The sequence below is a fragment of the Hakea prostrata genome, chromosome 2 (genome assembly GCF_041222555.1).
Source record: "Hakea prostrata isolate BN-2017 chromosome 2, UWA_Hpros_2, whole genome shotgun sequence".
Taxonomy (NCBI): Eukaryota; Viridiplantae; Streptophyta; class Magnoliopsida; order Proteales; family Proteaceae; genus Hakea; species Hakea prostrata.
In genome coordinates this window covers 68,093,455-68,110,752 of record NC_142601.1, presented here as the reverse complement: position 1 = coordinate 68,110,752, position 17,298 = coordinate 68,093,455, and the positions used below count along the sequence as shown (strand labels likewise).

Sequence of the window (17,298 nt, the reverse complement as noted above, 5' to 3'; positions counted from 1 at the left end):
GAGAAGCCAATGGCGTGATACACCTGACCCCAAGTATTATCAGAGATCTGGACTCACTTAATCCTTTGATTTGACGTGTCCACACTTAAACTCTAGACAGATCATCAGGAAGCAATCCCAAGGGGATTAAGATGAATTAATACCCTTATGGTGAGCGTTCAATACTTAAGATATATGAGATGTGTTCGTGGCAAGACATAGGTTGTCTTCTATCTTCACGCTACTTTGGCTAGGAATTAACATTCATGACGACATCTTCTGAAAGTCCATGCAGTCATGTCCTCGTTTTCACGTGGCAGTATTATGAGGATGGCTTCAAGGATAAGTCACTTGTCGGTAGTTGTATGCCAACTCATTCTTCCAAATTCTTTGAACTGAGTCGAGGCCAGATGGACCAAGTAGAACGGTTTATTCTGATTCGGTGGTCTAGGAAAATCTGATATAACACTTTATTAATAAAAGTTCTTTCATTTCTTTATTGGCAATGTTATCCACTATCATACCATGGAAGAAATATCTAAACACACGAATTTTCTGTGACAAGTGAATAAAAGAAACTGTTAGAACACCATCGGCATGACATTTATTATTAAAAATTCTCTAGCCATAAGTTCTCATTTTATGCGTTGGGCTACTTGACTATCAATCAATAACCTCTTGAAATTTATCTGCTTTTCGGATTGAATCTGTACATAATGCTATACCAGGAGAGAAAAAATTTTGAAACGAAAATGCTAAAGAAAAATTGAAGGCATTTGAGAAAACCAACCATGTTTAAAAAAAAAAAAAAAAAAAAAAGAAAACCAACCATTATATAGCATGTGTAAATGTAAAAATGATGGAGATTGATGACAGTTCCACTCCTAGTTATGAATTACTATAATAATTGCAATGAAGCTGAAGAGATTACATGGTTTTATGAAGTCTTATTCCCTTCAAGAACTTGAAGGCATGTGTGAATTTGTCAAGCGTTGTCCGTTCATTTCTGGTTAACTTTTGAAATTCAGTTTGTCTAATCCTTTAATTCCTTGAAACTTGTGAAAATAATGTTTTGTGCTTGTTCCATTATCAATAAATCATGATTTATCAAAAATAAAAAATAAAAAATAATAAAATTCTGAAATCCTGGGTAGAATGATTATTATTATTATATTTTTATCCTTAAGTCTTTTTGAAGATGCAGATTCTTCACTAATAGAGTAATCGTGTCTTGATTGAAGCACCCATAATCGTGTCTTTTTTGAAAATGTAGCCGTTTGAAATAGGCTGATAGGTAGTAGAATTCCATTATTTGCAAACCCATCTGCATTGTTGGAAGAGATGATTGAGAGGTACATGGCACAACTGAGAGACTTTGTGAAATCTTACTTTTTGTGAAATCTTACTCGTTCACAGGCACAAAAAAACTAAGGTGGTTTAGAGTAGTTTTTTTTTACTCTTTGAGAGGAGGGGATAACAGCAGTGGGTGGGTGATTTACAGCAGGGTGAATGAAGAAGATGATGGGGAAACCATTTAACCCACGTATATGGTTTTGAAAAAAACAGTATGGGAGTATTTTCATAAAATTATTTTTATTAACTATTAGGGGTATTTCGGTCATTTAAAATTTAAAATTAAAATGAGATTAACAGTTAGTCGATTTGGGACTTAAACATAATTTTTGTATAAAGGGACCTACAATAGTTTAAATATTGGCATCTTTCATAAATTCGTACTTTTATAATTGCAGTGAACTTTTCTAGTGTGGATCATCTCCCCTGACAGGATCACTCTGTGCTCCCTAGACTCCTTTACAACCACAAACTATGTGGGACCCACAAGTAACAAATAATAAAATATTTTAAAAAAATCATCACCTTAATCCTGTGGGCCCCCTGTAATTTGTGGTAAATGGCTGTCGGAGAAAATGATCCGAAGTCAAACTTTTCTGCCATTGGTCTTAATTGTGCTGGGTTAGGTTGAAAACAACTCGCCCCAGCCAGCTCTAAGCCTCTAACTAAGGTTGGTTTCATGTATGGGCTAGGCCCATATTCAGCCCAAAAACCTACGCCCAACCCTAATCCAGTTTAAGCTTCTTAGCCCACCTTGACAACTAACTATGCGGTGTTTAGGAGTGAGACAGAAAAGTATAACTCTCAAAACTCTCAAACTGCGACTGTCCTATCTGAAAATGTCTTCAAGCTTGTTCTGGTTGGAAGTTGAGATCCTCTCCACCTGGTAGTCTGTCCTTATATGCTCTTAATCGTTTGTATCAACCTGCCTGAGTAGAGATAATTTGAGTTCATTGGTGGGTTAGCCGCATGCATAATAAAAGAAATTACCTCTCACTCCTTGAATTAGCTTCTAATATTAATATCACCCGCTGAGTTATTCAATTTATTAAACAAACTCCCCATTGCTGATACGAGTTACTCTTAGTTAGTTTTTACTCATCTATTTTTAATATTACCTCTGAATCCCAAGTCTAAAAACATTATTCATGATGTATATTTCTCAAACTTTGACAATTTATGATTGGAGGAGAAAGTAGTAAGAGGGAAAGAGATGTGCACAGCAGTGCGCATAGATGCCAAATAATAGCCTGAAATATAACGCATAATTTTAAATTAAAAAAAGTCCAAAATAAGCTTGTAATTTTATTGTTTTTTCGGCATATTGTTTGATATCATGTACATTGCTGCACAACAGAGAGCTATTTGCACGGTAGAAGATATTTTCCAGGGGAGACGAAACAACAAGTCAAGCGAGGGTTTTTTCGTTCAGCTTTATTCTTGTTTTTACGGGTCTTGATAAACTAAATGGGTTGACATCAATTTTAGGGGCAACTGGGAGTGGTGGGGCTGAAAATTTCCCCACAAAAATATGTGAATGAGGATATTTTGGTAATTTGGTATACCAGCCCGTTTTCCCTCTCTATTGTCGCAACGGCACCGGGAGGGTTCTGGGTTTTTGGTTTTTGGTTTTTGGTTTTGCACACAGACTGATCTTCAACATCGTCGGAGGAGACGACCTCAATCGAGACTGACGCGTAAAAGTATGGGTTTTGTGTGATTAGTCGTTTTGATTGTTTAAAATGTTCATATGAATCTACATCTACTTGAAGAATTCTTATTTCTTCTACGATTCTGATTTTGCTTCTTTTTTTTTTATTTTTTATTGTGTGTGTAGAATTTCTTTGAATTAAATTTGGCTAATGGTCGTCATTGATTTCATTGACAGGTGGTTTTATAAAATCCTTTTTTGGATTATCAATTAGATAGAAGATGATCGCAAGTGGTAATGTTTTATCCAGCGTACATATTTATTCTCGAAAAGAATTATTATATGATGGGGTACACGGGAGGGGTAGGTTGATTACCTGTTACTAACCAGAGACAGAGATTTAGATTCCTGGGGTAGATTGCCTTATTATTAGAATCAACTTATTATCGTCTTCTAAATCTGATATCTTGAATACTTAGAACTCGGTATAGCTGATGCACTTTACTATCTTTCTTTTCCTTTACTTTATTGTAGGATCTTTCACAGCCATTTCTTTCTTTGCCCACCTGAGGATTTTTGAAATTTTATGTGAAATTGTGATTGGATGTGCATGTTTATATTTTCATGTTCATCTGTTTTTCATAGCTTATGGATATTATTATTTGCTGCGGTGCAATGTATTTTGTACTTGGTATCCTGAACGATAACCTGAATGGTAGAGTCCAACTCACCTTGGATGTTACCAGTTACCACAAGCTAGTTAGGAAAGCTCTTGATTCCTTCCCCTGCTATTACTTAGTATGGACTTTTTTGTTAGAAAGAAGCTGAGGATATGGTAATGTCAGAATTATACTTGCCATCACCATTTCTCCAACCAGGTTGATCCCATCAAAGAAGATCCAGAGGGCCAAGTACTGCTCACTCTCGAAAGACAGAAATAGATATATATATTTTTTGTTTTGGGGGGGGGGGGGGGGGGATACCTAGAAGGTGACATATTGAGAAGAATCCTAAAAAAAAGATTTTTTTTCCCCATAAAATGTCTATTGCATGAGCAAAGGGTCTGAGTAAATGCGGGGGCTGGGATGTACAAAGTGTGGAAATTAGTTGGGGGTAGGAGGCTGTTAGCACAAAGTACTGGTTAGCCATGACACCGTAGTACCTAAGGAGGTAGAACAAAAGCAAAACCCTTGTGAAAAGTAGAGGTGTTTGATAGATTGTATTGGCAGCACTGGAGTGAGCTGAGGCATGGGCGAGGGGTGCAAATTCTCCTTAGAATCTGAACATTTCCAAAATTATGTGCTAGTGACCTGATTTACCTGAATCATCCTCTAGTTGGTTGCCTATACTCCTAGATTCTTGACGTAAATTCCTTATTGTAATCAAGTGATTTCTTTCTCTTAAAAAAAAGAAAATATGTCTGCTGATCTGATTTGTCTTTTCCCTTTTTCCCCTGGTTCTCCCATACTAAGGGTGAATTCGTTTCATTGAGTTATCCATCTTTTGCTTCCAGTATACCTAGAATCTGCACACATGTGAACTCGCAAACACAAATAACATTTATATAGTCTAGGACACCCATCAGTCTCCAACCAACTTTGGTTACTTAGCCTTAATTGGACTCATTCAACTCTAAGCCACATTATCTGTTCGACACTGCATACATTGAATTAATTGAAATAAAACAAACACATAACGTCCCTTCCTTCTTAAAGATCACCCTTATCATCAAGAAAGACCTCAGGAAATCTATTCTTTATCTGTGCACATCCTCCCACTGCAATCTGATGGAGACAGCCCCTCCAGTGTGTACGAATTTCATTGTGCTGCTTGCTTCTGTGTTTATCAATCCAGCATCGTTTGTGGTTGAACAATGACAGCAGTCTTCTTGTTGAAGATTTGGTAGTTCATTTTTCCTTGTACACCTGTTCCCATCTTCTTCTTTGAATCGAATTGATCCTGATAGTAGTTACCACTAGTTTTGTGTCTCTCTTGGAGACAAACAGAAGATGACTTTTAAAATAAAGGATGGACTATCGAGATGAAGATCATGCCCTGTGGTCCTACCAATATTGCTAACATCTTTGTGGGAGGTATGCCATAGGTACTTCATCCTTTTTATTGCAAAGGTTTTCATTTAATTTATTTTTATGAAAAAAGTAGAACATTTAGATCACTTGAGGCTTTGATTTGAGTCCTTGAGGTGGAAGCTCTACATCATCCCGAAGAAGTGTTCATTTATGTTACCTAAGGCTATCTTCCTTGGTTGTACTGTGTCGTCCTATCTTCCTTGGTTGTACTGTGTTGTCAAGGTCGTAAAAGTGGATCTGGATTAAGGTCTAAACATTGTTGATTGGCTTATGCCTAAAACTCTTCTGGAGTCTAAAGTTTTCATGGCTTAGCATCCTTCTGTTAACGAGTCATTACATAATGCTGAGTTCATCAAGCAAAGCAAGAGCAAGTTCCTATGGACTCCAGCCACTATAAAAGCTTCCACACTCATCAAAACGATAACCAGGGTGCTGGTATTACAATCAGATTTTGAGTGCATATTTAAAATTTGACATGGATGGTTCTCATTTTGGTGTTGGTAACAATCTGATGCCAAGCGGTCACTCTATTGCCTTCTCTAGTGAAAAGCTGAATGATGCAAAAAGGAGGCATTCCACTTATGATGCAATAGTACTAGTCTTGAAGCAGTGGAGGTCATGATTGTCAAGGCAACAAGGAGCCGCTTAGGCATCCAGGCTGGTTTATAGGGACTTCGGCAGTTGTGTAGAGTTGTGAAATCTCTTATGATTTAATAATGGAGTATAGGTACACTATATTTAGGTGCTGAATACATGTGTAGATACAACTGAAATGTACAGCTAGGACAATACAGAATATTCTAGAAACTATTACAGATGTATCCTTAACAAGTTACACCTTATTTTAGGGTGCTTTACACTAGTTTAGTAGGTATCAAAGCAAAACCTGGCCACTTATGACAAATAGTATATAAGAAATTGATTTTATTTTTAATATTTCGTTGACTTAAGATACTATTCATAGATAAGAAGTCATCTTATTGAATTAAATAAAAATAGTTAAAGGTAAAATTCCAAAAAGATTTAAAGGTTAACCCCCTAGGTGTGGTGTATTTATATTAAAAAGAAGGGAGAGTTGAGACTCACATTTAAATCGCCATACTTGCCTTGACAGCGCCTTTGGGAGGGGGGGGGGGTACCACCTAAGTGCTTCAACTGCCTTGAATTCGATTGCCTTGGCACGGTGACAACTATGGTGGAGGCACAACTTATCCTATTTGGGTGATCAAAGAATTATATTCAACAAAGCAAGAATTATATTCAACAAATCAAAAAGAACCTTCTGCCACCTTTAAAAGAAAAGAAAAAAAAAGGTTTTCTTTTGGTGGGGGGGGGGGATATGGGAAAAAGAATACAATGAGAAAGCTCCACGGAAGAATAGTGAACAAACCTGCAGCCAATCAAGATAGAGGGAGTTTACCAGAAGAGGAACTAAAGGACATAAGTTGCACCAACCAGCCAATCATGCAATTACAAAGTTGACTGTCTTGCCATTAGAATTATAGGGAGGAATGGGAGGAACTACCATCTCCCACAAACATTGAAGCAATAGAAGTAGGCACCTTATTGATAATGCCTGAGGACTGTCATCCAATATATATGAAGGATATTTTTCATCCATTCATTGCCCAAATTTTAAAAATATTGAACTCACTTTTTCACCTTTAATTTCTTAAAATCACTTAGATTTATGATTTTCCTTTTGCTTTAAAAGTTTGTCAAAATCAATTAATGTCTTAGTCTTTGTGAAGCATATTTTTCCTTCTTGGGAAGTTACTCAAATAGTGACCCTTGAAGAAAGGTAGATGAAGGTGGCTGTTGTTTATATCATAATGATTGGGCTTTGTATCAACCCTTATGGATCCAGGTGCCTTGGTCAACCTGGGCAACTTGGTCACCTCAGTAGAACCTTGTATGCCTTACTTACCTTATTGTTGTCATCTTGGCTTTTGACCCTCTCCAAGGCTTTGAATTGCCTGGGCACCATGATTACCTTATTGGTGTCATCTTGGCTTTTGACCCTCTCCAAGGCTTTTAATTGCTTGGGCACCAGGACAGCTATGCTTTGGATTGTAGATATTTCTTGCAGCAATCTATATTCCATGCACCTAAGGGGTTGTAACTTTTAGCCAATCTCGGGCCTGTGCCAATACTCCCCACATCTTTAAAGTAACTCCAGATGTCTTTCTGTTGTTGAATCTTTGCTAAGCTAAACAGAAAAAACTCTCTGTTTTTAACTATTTGTCTCGATATCTATTTTCTACGGATTTGCACATTGTGTATTTTCAAGTATATGCTGAAATTTCCATAAGCCTTCTAATTTAGAGTACTTTGAAATTGAAGTATGATTATGAGAAGGGAAATCTCATATTCTAAAACTGAAATCCAACTTTTCCTACTCTAATTGGGGTATGACATCTCACTGACTTTAAATGAACAAAAACATAGTGAGTCGTTCGGTGTTGGGTGGCCTTGGAAACAGATCTCAGAATTTGCTTGGGACTTCATACGAGATAATGAGGATGACATGCAACGAATTCTTGTCTCAGGTAAGTTCATTACTTCTTATCCTGCTTACTTTCTTTGGCATTTGCAAGTTGCATATGTAAGGAGTGACACATCATATTTAATTTTAGATAGTCATTAATATTTTTTATTTCCATTTGCCACATGGAGTGCTAAAATTTGCCTGGTGCTCTGTGGAAATGGGGCTTTATGGTTATATTTCTAATAAAATTTAGCTATTAGATCAGGAAACAAAAATCTGCTTCATTTTTTGAGAAGCCATAAAATTATGAGGCTCTACACCTATGTGCAGGTTAATGGAAGAAGATTAATTTCCTTTGCACTCAGCAATACATGTGACACTATTCTCCATGTTTAATAAATTTGTCTGTGGAGTTTTCACCATCTTCTGTTTGTAAAGATGACTGACTGAAAGTGATAATATGTTTGGATTAGTAGTTGGCACCGATAGTGTGGTTAGAATGTTTCCCAGGCACTGAATGCTGTGAATTTTTTTATGGATTAGGCTTTTCTTCATCGACAGCTAACTCATGCACCCTTTGATATTCATAAAGCCAACCATTGGCTGATTACTCAGCATGTAATTGTAGCTCCATATTTTTTTCTACCCTTGCGCTAGTGTGATCTTTCTTGGAATAACTTGTTGATTCCTGGAAAAGGTTCTCTACAGAGCAGGGCATTTACAGCTATCAGTTATTGGGTTTTTAGGGATGAGAAGACTCCATGCAATGACTGATGAGAAAAATAAGTATACTTTTACTGGTGTATCTTTCTTCATTACGAACTTGCTGTACTCCCCCATCAAAATTTGGAATGATATCTGTTAATTTTTGAGTTTGAGCCTTCTTTTCTCATATTCTCTAGTGTCTGCTGGGTGCTTGGATAATTTGACTGTAAAAGCCCTGGTTATTTTTCGGAACATTGGTACAAAGTTCTTGATTACAGTTTGAGTAATTGAAAATAATGCAAATTTTACGCAAAGAGAAACAAAAAGATGATTTAGTGACCTGCTCACGAGGTTACAGTATGACTAGTTTGCTGATTCTTATTAAAGAACTTTACTGCGCCTATCTGAGGTGATTCATATTAAAGAACTCTACTGCACCTATCTGAAAATTAAAACCTGGAAGACCGGACCTTGGCAAGATGAGGTTTGAATATAAGATGCAGTATTTCTGGTCAGATAATCCATCACGTTGATTAAGTTTTGATGCTTGTCATCAGGATGATACACCATGTGGCTTGACTTGGTTTTTTTAAAATCAAGTTAATAAGTTATACAGGTATTACATGTACCGACTTTGTTCTGTATGAGTTAACATATAAGTAGTGTGAAATCAGTTAGGAGAGTGAAGTTACTAGCAATAGTTTGTACCTGATAGATTGAAATAAAATAAATTCATAATATTTTAAATATGAAGTTGTTTTATTTATTTATTATATATATTAATTGTAGGAGGGAACTCTTCAGCAGCCTAAATTCATTATGATAAAGTAACTGTGTTCATTGGCAGACCCATTTAGTTGAGAAAACTCTGGAGTAGTTAAACAATCATCCATCTTTGAATTCTTGTTAGAGTTTTTCATATGTTTTAATTTAGGTTTTAATAAGGATTTTGTATATGTAAGATTCTCATTTCCTAGGTATGTCCAATTGTTAGTGGCTTGAAGTCTTCTTGCATTTTGCAGCAGCATAGAACGTTCATACAAATGAGGACCAATCTGAAAGTTGTGGATAACTCGGGGGCAAAACGGGTGATGTGCATACAAGCTCTGAAGGGTAAGAAAGGGGCAAGATTGGGAGACACCATAATAGCATCAGTGAAGGAAGCACAGCCTCGGGGCAAAGTGAAGAAAGGGGATGTTGTCTATGGTGTTGTTGTCCGTGCTGCTATGCAAAGGGGCCGTTGTGATGGGAGTGAGATCAAGTTTGATGACAACGCTGTAGTCCTTGTCAACAAGCAAGGAGAGCCAATTGGAACTCGAGTATTTGGACCCGTTCCACATGAGTTGAGGAAGAAAAAGCATGTTAAGATTCTCACTCTAGCAGAGCATATTGCTTGAGGTATCATTTTCCTTTTTGCCGCTTTCTATTTTTTTGGTAGGGAACGATGTGAATTAGTAGTTATGAGCGGCTTGATGGTACTTTGTGAAAGAACAATTGATTGGGCTTATTTAGTTGCCTTTGTTGTGGCAAGTACAGGATCAATATTTGTTGGAGTTCTTCCTCCCTCTGTTCAGACAGGTCTTTACTTGCCCTGTATTTATTTTCCTTTTCTGATAATTCTCTTCAGATCGGATGGGAAGACTACCTTAAATGATCTATCAAACTGTTTCCAATAAGCTTGTCCCATTGACAGGTCGTTTAGTTACCCCTTTATTTTTCAGTTTGGGTTTCTCTTTTCCCGATAAGACAGTTGATTGGGTTCTTGGCTTAGTAACCCAGTGTATGATTATTGAAGGGAACAAAATCCAGAGATCCTGAACATTCTACTCATGATTCACTTTTAAATCTCAGATACTCAATGGAAAATTCTGATTCAAATTTGTAGAAATCTATTTTTCCAACCATACAAATGTTATTCAGTAATACTACGATCCATGGGAGAGCCAATATGTTTTAACTGAAAGGGGAAAAAAAAGATAAGATAAGAAAAGAAAAGAAAAAGAAAGTGTATGTGTAGATGATCTCTAATTATAAATACAAAATATCTTACTAAAGCCCTCTTAATTCCGTTTAGTGCTTCTGCGTATCATCATATGATTCCTTTGTCCAGAACTTAAAGTGTAGGGCTCTTCGGTCAAGCATCTTCTCAACTTCCTCAATTGGTAGCCCCTTGGTCTCTGGTACACAAACCAAGACAAACACCACAGCAAATACAGAGATTACCCCAAAAATCAAGAAAGTCCAATCAGTCCCAATTGCCTGTGTCAAGGAGAGGAAGGTCTGAGCCACAATCAGGTTTGAGACCCAGTTAGCAGTCGCAGCTATACCCCCACAAACACCTCTGAATCTCAGAGGATAGACCTCAGAGTTTACAATCCATGGAACAGATCCCATCCCTGGGGAAAAGAATATGATGTAAAGGGACAATCCAATTAAAGCAACCCAACCGTTTTTGCTTGGACAACCCCTAGTGTACCATTGCCCACTATCCCCTCCACACGCATCCTTCACGGTTGTATTTGAGATTAAACATGCCCCAGGATTTAACTGCAAAAACAATTAACAGAAAAAACAGAATTAAGTAAGAAGCTAAGAAGGAACAAGGCAAACTTGTTGAATAATTGCACAATTTCTTGTTTAGAAGCTGATGCCCAAGCTTACCTTGTTTGTTGGGGATGCACAGAAGCCACAAGTTGGAGAAGATGCCTTCAAGCACTTGGTGCAGTCCCAGTTAGCTGTTGTGGACTGGAAATCTGGGCAGGTAAGGCCAGCGTAGTGTGCTGTGGCCTGCCTGCTAACCTGTGGAGATTGTTTTGTGGTCTCGTGAAACGTAGCGCATAGGAGTGCCAGAGAGACAATGACACCAGTTAGACTGATAAGAAGAAGTTTTTTCCTGCCCGTCCTGTCTACAAAGTATATGCTCACAATGGAGCCAAAGGCATTGAGACCTGCTGTGATAAGGGATAGCAGGAGAGCTGTTTGGTTGGATGCAAAACCAGCCAACTGAACAATTGAAGGGCTATAATACATTACTGTGTTGATGCCCACAAATTGTTGGAAAATCTGTAATCCAACACCTGCTATCAGTGCTCTTCTGACTGTTCTGGTTTTCAGTATCTTGCTGAAATTAATCTTCTCTGAGGATCCTTCTTCCTTGATCTCTGAGTCAATCGATTCTTTCAGATCTTGTATTTCTGTCTCAACATCTTCTGCAGGGAATATTTTTCTTAGGATGCCAATGGCTTCTTCTTCCCTTCCCTATGTAATTCATAGAACACAAGAACCGTGTTAATCTATTGTGGTGGAGTTCAACCTTCAGCTTATCTAATTCAGGTGTAAGAGGAACCCAGAGGATAAAAAGTACTTAAAATGTTCAGAAAAGGTCTAATTTAGGGAAACCCAGAGGAAATTAGTGGTGATAAAGTCTCTTTAAGAGAACACAAAAGAAAACTTAGAATAGTTACCTTTCTGTAAAGCCAGCGTGGTGACTCTGGGAGAGCCCACATTAGTATAAACTGAATTAAAGCTGGTAATCCAGCAACTCCAAGCATCCACCTCCATGTCCCAGGAGCCTGAAATACCAAACCTGATGGGTGAGTGAAATTTGCTCGTCTGTTAATACTGGGTCAGACTGAAGCTTAATTTTGTGCTCTGTAATCCATTGGCATTTACAGAAAGCAAGAAATTTGTCATTTTATTACCTTGGTGAATGCTAAATTGATCAGGTAAGACAGAAACTGGCCTCCAGTTATAAGGAAAGCATTGGTGCTGACCAGGGCACCTCGGACTCTGTGAGGAGAAGCTTCTGAGATGTATAGTGGAGCTGTCATGGATGACATACCAACACCCAGCCCAACAAAAACACGACCAACGATAAGCGTAGCTGGGTTGGGTGCAGCAGCCATGATAACAGCTCCAACAAAGAAGAGGAAGTCTGCAACCATCAGTGAGACTTTCCGGCCAAATCGATCGTTCATCCAGCCACCAACTGCAGCACCTACGATCGCTCCGGCCAGTGCCATACTGACAATGCTTTCCTATGTAAATGGCGTCAGCATCCATGGTCAACAGATGTTTTTCTTCAAATAAAGATCAAGAAATTTACAATATTTTTTCAAGGCTAAAAATATAATTAAGAAAGAAAAGCCAAATTTCTCACCTGCAGAACAGTCTGCGTATCAACTGCCTTGAAATCATCTCTAATGTAGAGAAGAGCACCAGAAATAACTCCTGACGTCCCCAAAATCAACATACAAAATTAATCAGTAACCAAGAAGAAAACAGGGGATTAAGAAAGCTATGAAAAACTATGAAAAACCCAAAATTATTATTTTTCTTACAACATCTACCATATTCCAGAAAAACAAATCATGGGTTCGTTTGAAGCTTTGAGGCAAAAAATGATCAGCAGAGAGGCGCAGATAAAACAGAAAACAGAAACTAGTATGAATGGAAAGGAAGAGAGGTTAAGTGATACCAGTATCATAACCAAATAGTAAACCACCGATTCCTGCAGAGAAAGCTAGCCGGAGAACGTAAGGGTTCTTCCATGCCAAGGAGAAGCATTCTCTGAAAGCCGAAGAATCAGTTACTGGAACTACTCCTTCCATGGCTGCTCATGCACAGAACCAAGACAAACTTTCAGAAGAGATTGATTATGAACTCCTTAAAGGGCCAAATATTCTGGAGGCATGAAAAGAGAAACTGACAGAGGGAGAGGGAGAGGGAGAGACACAGAGAGAAAGAGCAGATAATGTTAGAAGAATGATGAATAGAGTGTATGGATGGACTCGAGTCTTGGAAGAGGAGTCTATATTAATAAGCAGAGTGTAGAATCCTACCTTGTATCCTAACAAGTCAATAGTCAACGCATTTGTGTTTCTTAATTGTATTTATTGAATTAAAGATTCCTCAATCCTTTACTTAAACCAAACCCAAGTTACCCAACCCAAAACCCAAAACCCAAAAAATAAAAAAAATAATAAAATAATAAAATAATAAAATAATAAAATAATAAAACCTTTTTCTGTATAAACTAAATAGTAGAAATACAAAATTGAGAAATAATGAAATAGGACTTTTGAGCTGACCAATATTAGATCTCAAAATCACATCAAATGGTGGAAATCTATTTATAAGTTATATCAATAAACTTTTTGATGTGATTTATAAATGAATTTTCACCATTTGATGTGATGTTGGAACACATGTTACACATCTACAAAGAAATGGATCAGATAAATTTATACTTTTGGACTTGATCTAGTAGGGAAGGAGAGACCTTTTAGTTAACTTTCATTGAAAATCTAGAATCTAATCATATTAGTTTAGCCAAATAACTTTATTTTTTATTTGACACGTATCTCTTTCCATTAATTTTAGTCTAGATAAATTGTTTTGGATGCTTTTTCTCCCTTCAGAATCAAGTGCCAAAGATGCCGTTTTGAACTGGGCAATTATTTGATGACAAGGCTTTTCTTTTTCTAAGCACATTGAGTTTCTCTAAAACCCCATATGAATTTATTTTGTATGACTTCTAATAAATGAAATTGATTGGAGGTTAAACCTCCAAACACTAGTTATTAATGAAGAAGACTAATTTCATAGCTATTAATTTTTCTTCTGGTAAGTTTGCTGAACTAAACCCAGAAAAAGAATTTTACTTATTTAACCTGGCACCCATAAATTAAATGAAATTGAACATTTTAAACTACCACCTAACCCAGTCTCTCTTTTGACTAATGAGCATTAAAATTATTGAAGAGCAAAAATGTATTTGATACCATTGCCAGAAATGTCGAGAAGTTAATCCGTAGAGCCAAAAACGTCTGATCATTAAGTTCTATTCAGCTAAACCATCTGGGTTCTCTGTTACTACTAAAAAAAACTCAACTGGACTTCAAGAGGTTGAACATGGAACTACCATTAAAACCCATAATCTTTTTCAGCTGCAGCTGGTAGGTAGGATGTGAGATATCATTCATTTGATTTCAACATCGATGGAACGGGAAACCTAACAGGGAAGAATCAGAATATGGGTAAGTACTCAAAGTGAACTTTAAAAAGGTTAGCTTTTGAGGTAGCAAATATGTGGTTAGTAACACAGTCACGGAAAGTAATTTGGCAGAAGTGGTGAGAAGGGGAGAGGTGTTTTAGAATGAGGGTGGCTCCCATAACTTGCCCTCCCGTGCCATCCAGGACCAAAGTAGGGTGCATGACATGTGATCTGGTGTTCTATTAATTGCAACTTCATGAATCTTATGTTTACTTGGAAAAAAAAATTTGAAGAATTATAACCAGAGACTGATTTGTTGAAAATTGTTTGGAGTTGAAGTCACAGACCAAAGGAACTAATATGATTAAACCTGCAGATTCCTTAAAAGGATTGTCTGTCTGAAGGGTAAGAAGCCAAATTAAACACCTGCTCTGATTAAATTATTAATGGTGAAGTAGTTTTTCTATAAATGATCCGTGATGGGAGAGATGCAGCCACCCGTGAAGAAAGATAATGTTAGAAGGTTGTCCGGACACTAGAAAACTCCAGTCTTTGGAATTGAAATATTTCTTATCATGAATAAACCAATTAGATAAGAACAAAACGTAGCTTTTATTTTCCCTTCACTATCTTGTCTGTTTTGAAGAATCAAAGTTCTGAAAATTTTAATTGAACATGGAAGAACAAGGTTTCAAGAGACTGATCTAGCAGGTTAAACCACATGTAACATTGTTCTCGTGGTCTCCTAGGTATGGTTGATGATGCGTGAACAAATAGTTAAGAGATAACTTATATTAATTCAAACATTAATTATTTTGATATTAGAGACAATAATTAACATTAATTAGTCTCAACAAAATATATTTATATCTCCGATATTGAATTATGGAATCTGGATTGTAGAGTATGGACAAAAGAGACTAGGTGTGTGTGTGTGGTCTTTAGTTGATATCTAAAACAATTACAGAAAAGTGATATCTAAATCGTTAGTGTTTACCTGGAGAAGAAGAACACACCGCGATCCTAGAAATTTAATAATCTTGTATGACTATGGATGTGTTTGCCTTGAAAAAACTGATCACCTGCTTTCTTGGACTCAAAAATGGCTGCTTGCTGAAAGAAGCAATTTCAAGTAAGTCAGTTTTGTGAATGAGGTAATCACATCAGTAGGGTCTAAGGTACATGATCCGATTGTCAAGAAAATGATGTAATAGTGGTCACCCATATTGTCGTTTGGTCTCTATCAAGTCCAGTATCTCCATGGGACCATTTTCATCTGGGTTAGTTTATGGTATAATCAGTAATTTTTAACTTAAATGTCCTAATTAATGGGTCTTCTTCTCTTTTATTTGGATCAATTAAACACCAACCTTCTCAATCAAATCATTGACTAGTTTAGCTGTCCTAAATGTTATTGAGTTGCCCTGAATGAAGAAATTTCTCAAAACTAAGAGAATTTGGTCAATGATGTTGTAAGGGATGAACAAAGCATCTTTATATTAATATTTCCCTTGTAAGTCTGACCTCTAGAGTTTGTAATTAATCATCAAAAACTATTTGATGTTTATTAAATTAATCTATTGTGTCTGTCTATCCATTTCAAAGTTTGTCCCACCTCTACAATATTTTGCTGGTAATTAATTTGGAAGGGGATTGATAATGTGACATGTGTGATGGTTGCAGAAGACTTGAGATAATGGATTTACTTGATTGAGAGGACTACTTACTTGTTATTAGAAAGTTAGTGAGAGAAAAATAAGATTTGGAGGTTTTCCCATCAGTGTTTCAGAATAAGTTCCTTCTGCCACTTTTGGTGTTTAGAGATTCTTACTAGCTAAATATATTTTCTTCCTTTTTATATATATAAAATCGTCTTCAACTTTTTTTTGTAAATATAAAATATTATATAGGTGTCGTGAATCATGTTAAAGTTTTTAATCATTATTTTTATTTTAATTTTTTCTTATTTTTTATATTAATAAACTCTGATTGAATTGATACAACTCTTGGTTTAATCAAAGGAGATTGATCATTTCTATCCAAAATAGTGTCTACTTTATAACTTTTGTTTGTTAATGCACAAGTATCTTACTTATTGCTCGTTATGAAAGCAACACGTGGCAAGAAGTAGATCCAACAGCTATGATCTTCCTACTCTTGTAATCATTGTCATTGAATTTATCGTGTCACTTTTTGATTACCACCCGAAAGAAACCCATACGAGATCAAACAAAAATTTGCTTACCCTACCACCTTCCACTACCAAAGATTCCGAAGAGGTTTATTTGGAGATCTAGAAAATAAGGCTGTGGACCTCGAGTAGATAAAAATTGCATGTCACAAAAATGCTAGGACAAACTTTATTCATGATAAAGGCTTTCAATCGAAATCAGATGTGAAACTTGTTGTGAGCCTAATACAATAACCAAACAAATATCATGTCCATTTACGGACCACCACCATAAATGTTAGACCCCTCACCCTTGGCACCCGTCAAAACACGTGAATTTCAATTGCCCTCCCAAAGATGTGAAACTAGTTAGAACTAGCAAAATGTGGTAAAAAGTCAATTGGTTTCCAAACACTCCCAAATCTTTCCAAATAAGGAGGTGGGAGGGGGAGGGGGAGAGAGAGAGAGAGAGAGAGGAGAGTTCTTTCACTCTCAACCATTCAAACTGGTAGCTCTAAAACTGGCTGAACCTCAGAATCACCCTATCACCTTTATTAAAAGATCTCTCACTTGTTTTTTGAAAGTTTGAATATTGATTAATCCACTTGAGTCGGATATAGCTATATAAACACTAAAATTATTTTTTTTCCACAATGGTAGTTGTCTTCTTTTGGTAGAAGTTTGTTTGTGAATTTCCCAAGCACCATCAAGGTCATCCTAATCTGAATCAGTATCAGTATCATCAATAAAGATATATATAATTGGGAATTTGATTTATATGTTACCAACATTTAACATGATTCATACATTATTTGATATGCTATATATACGAATGAAGCTGAAAATGATTGACTACATTACTCAAGA

At 36.6% G+C, this 17,298-nt stretch overlaps 2 protein-coding genes across 4 annotated transcripts; one reads left to right on the top strand and one right to left on the bottom strand.

Moving 5' to 3' along the window:
* Positions 1-2,891: 2,891 nt before the first annotated feature.
* On the top strand, positions 2,892-9,967 carry LOC149025959 (Ribosomal protein L14p/L23e family protein). 3 transcript variants are annotated; one of them, XM_089146177.1, is made up of 4 exons: positions 2,892-3,035; positions 3,221-3,277; positions 7,522-7,622; positions 9,292-9,967. In XM_089146177.1, exons 2-4 carry the CDS (start codon positions 3,265-3,267, stop codon positions 9,661-9,663), a joined length of 486 nt encoding a protein of 161 aa, XP_089002303.1. In that variant the 5' UTR covers positions 2,892-3,035; positions 3,221-3,264; the 3' UTR covers positions 9,664-9,967. The 3 variants fall into 3 exon arrangements, with proteins under 3 accessions (XP_089002303.1, XP_089002304.1, XP_089002302.1); XM_089146178.1 differs by having other exon boundaries at positions 2,898-3,035; positions 7,556-7,622; positions 9,289-9,967; XM_089146176.1 differs by having other exon boundaries at positions 2,899-3,035; positions 9,289-9,967.
* A 132-nt stretch (positions 9,968-10,099) lies between these two features.
* On the bottom strand, positions 10,100-13,051 carry LOC149025958 (putative inositol transporter 2). The gene is made up of 6 exons (XM_089146175.1): positions 12,744-13,051; positions 12,426-12,496; positions 11,968-12,303; positions 11,731-11,838; positions 10,928-11,524; positions 10,100-10,813 (listed from the first exon to the last, which is right to left on the bottom strand). The coding sequence occupies exons 1-6, from the start codon at positions 12,874-12,876 to the stop codon at positions 10,337-10,339; spliced, it is 1,722 nt and encodes a 573-aa protein (XP_089002301.1). The 5' UTR covers positions 12,877-13,051; the 3' UTR covers positions 10,100-10,336.
* Positions 13,052-17,298: the final 4,247 nt, after the last annotated feature.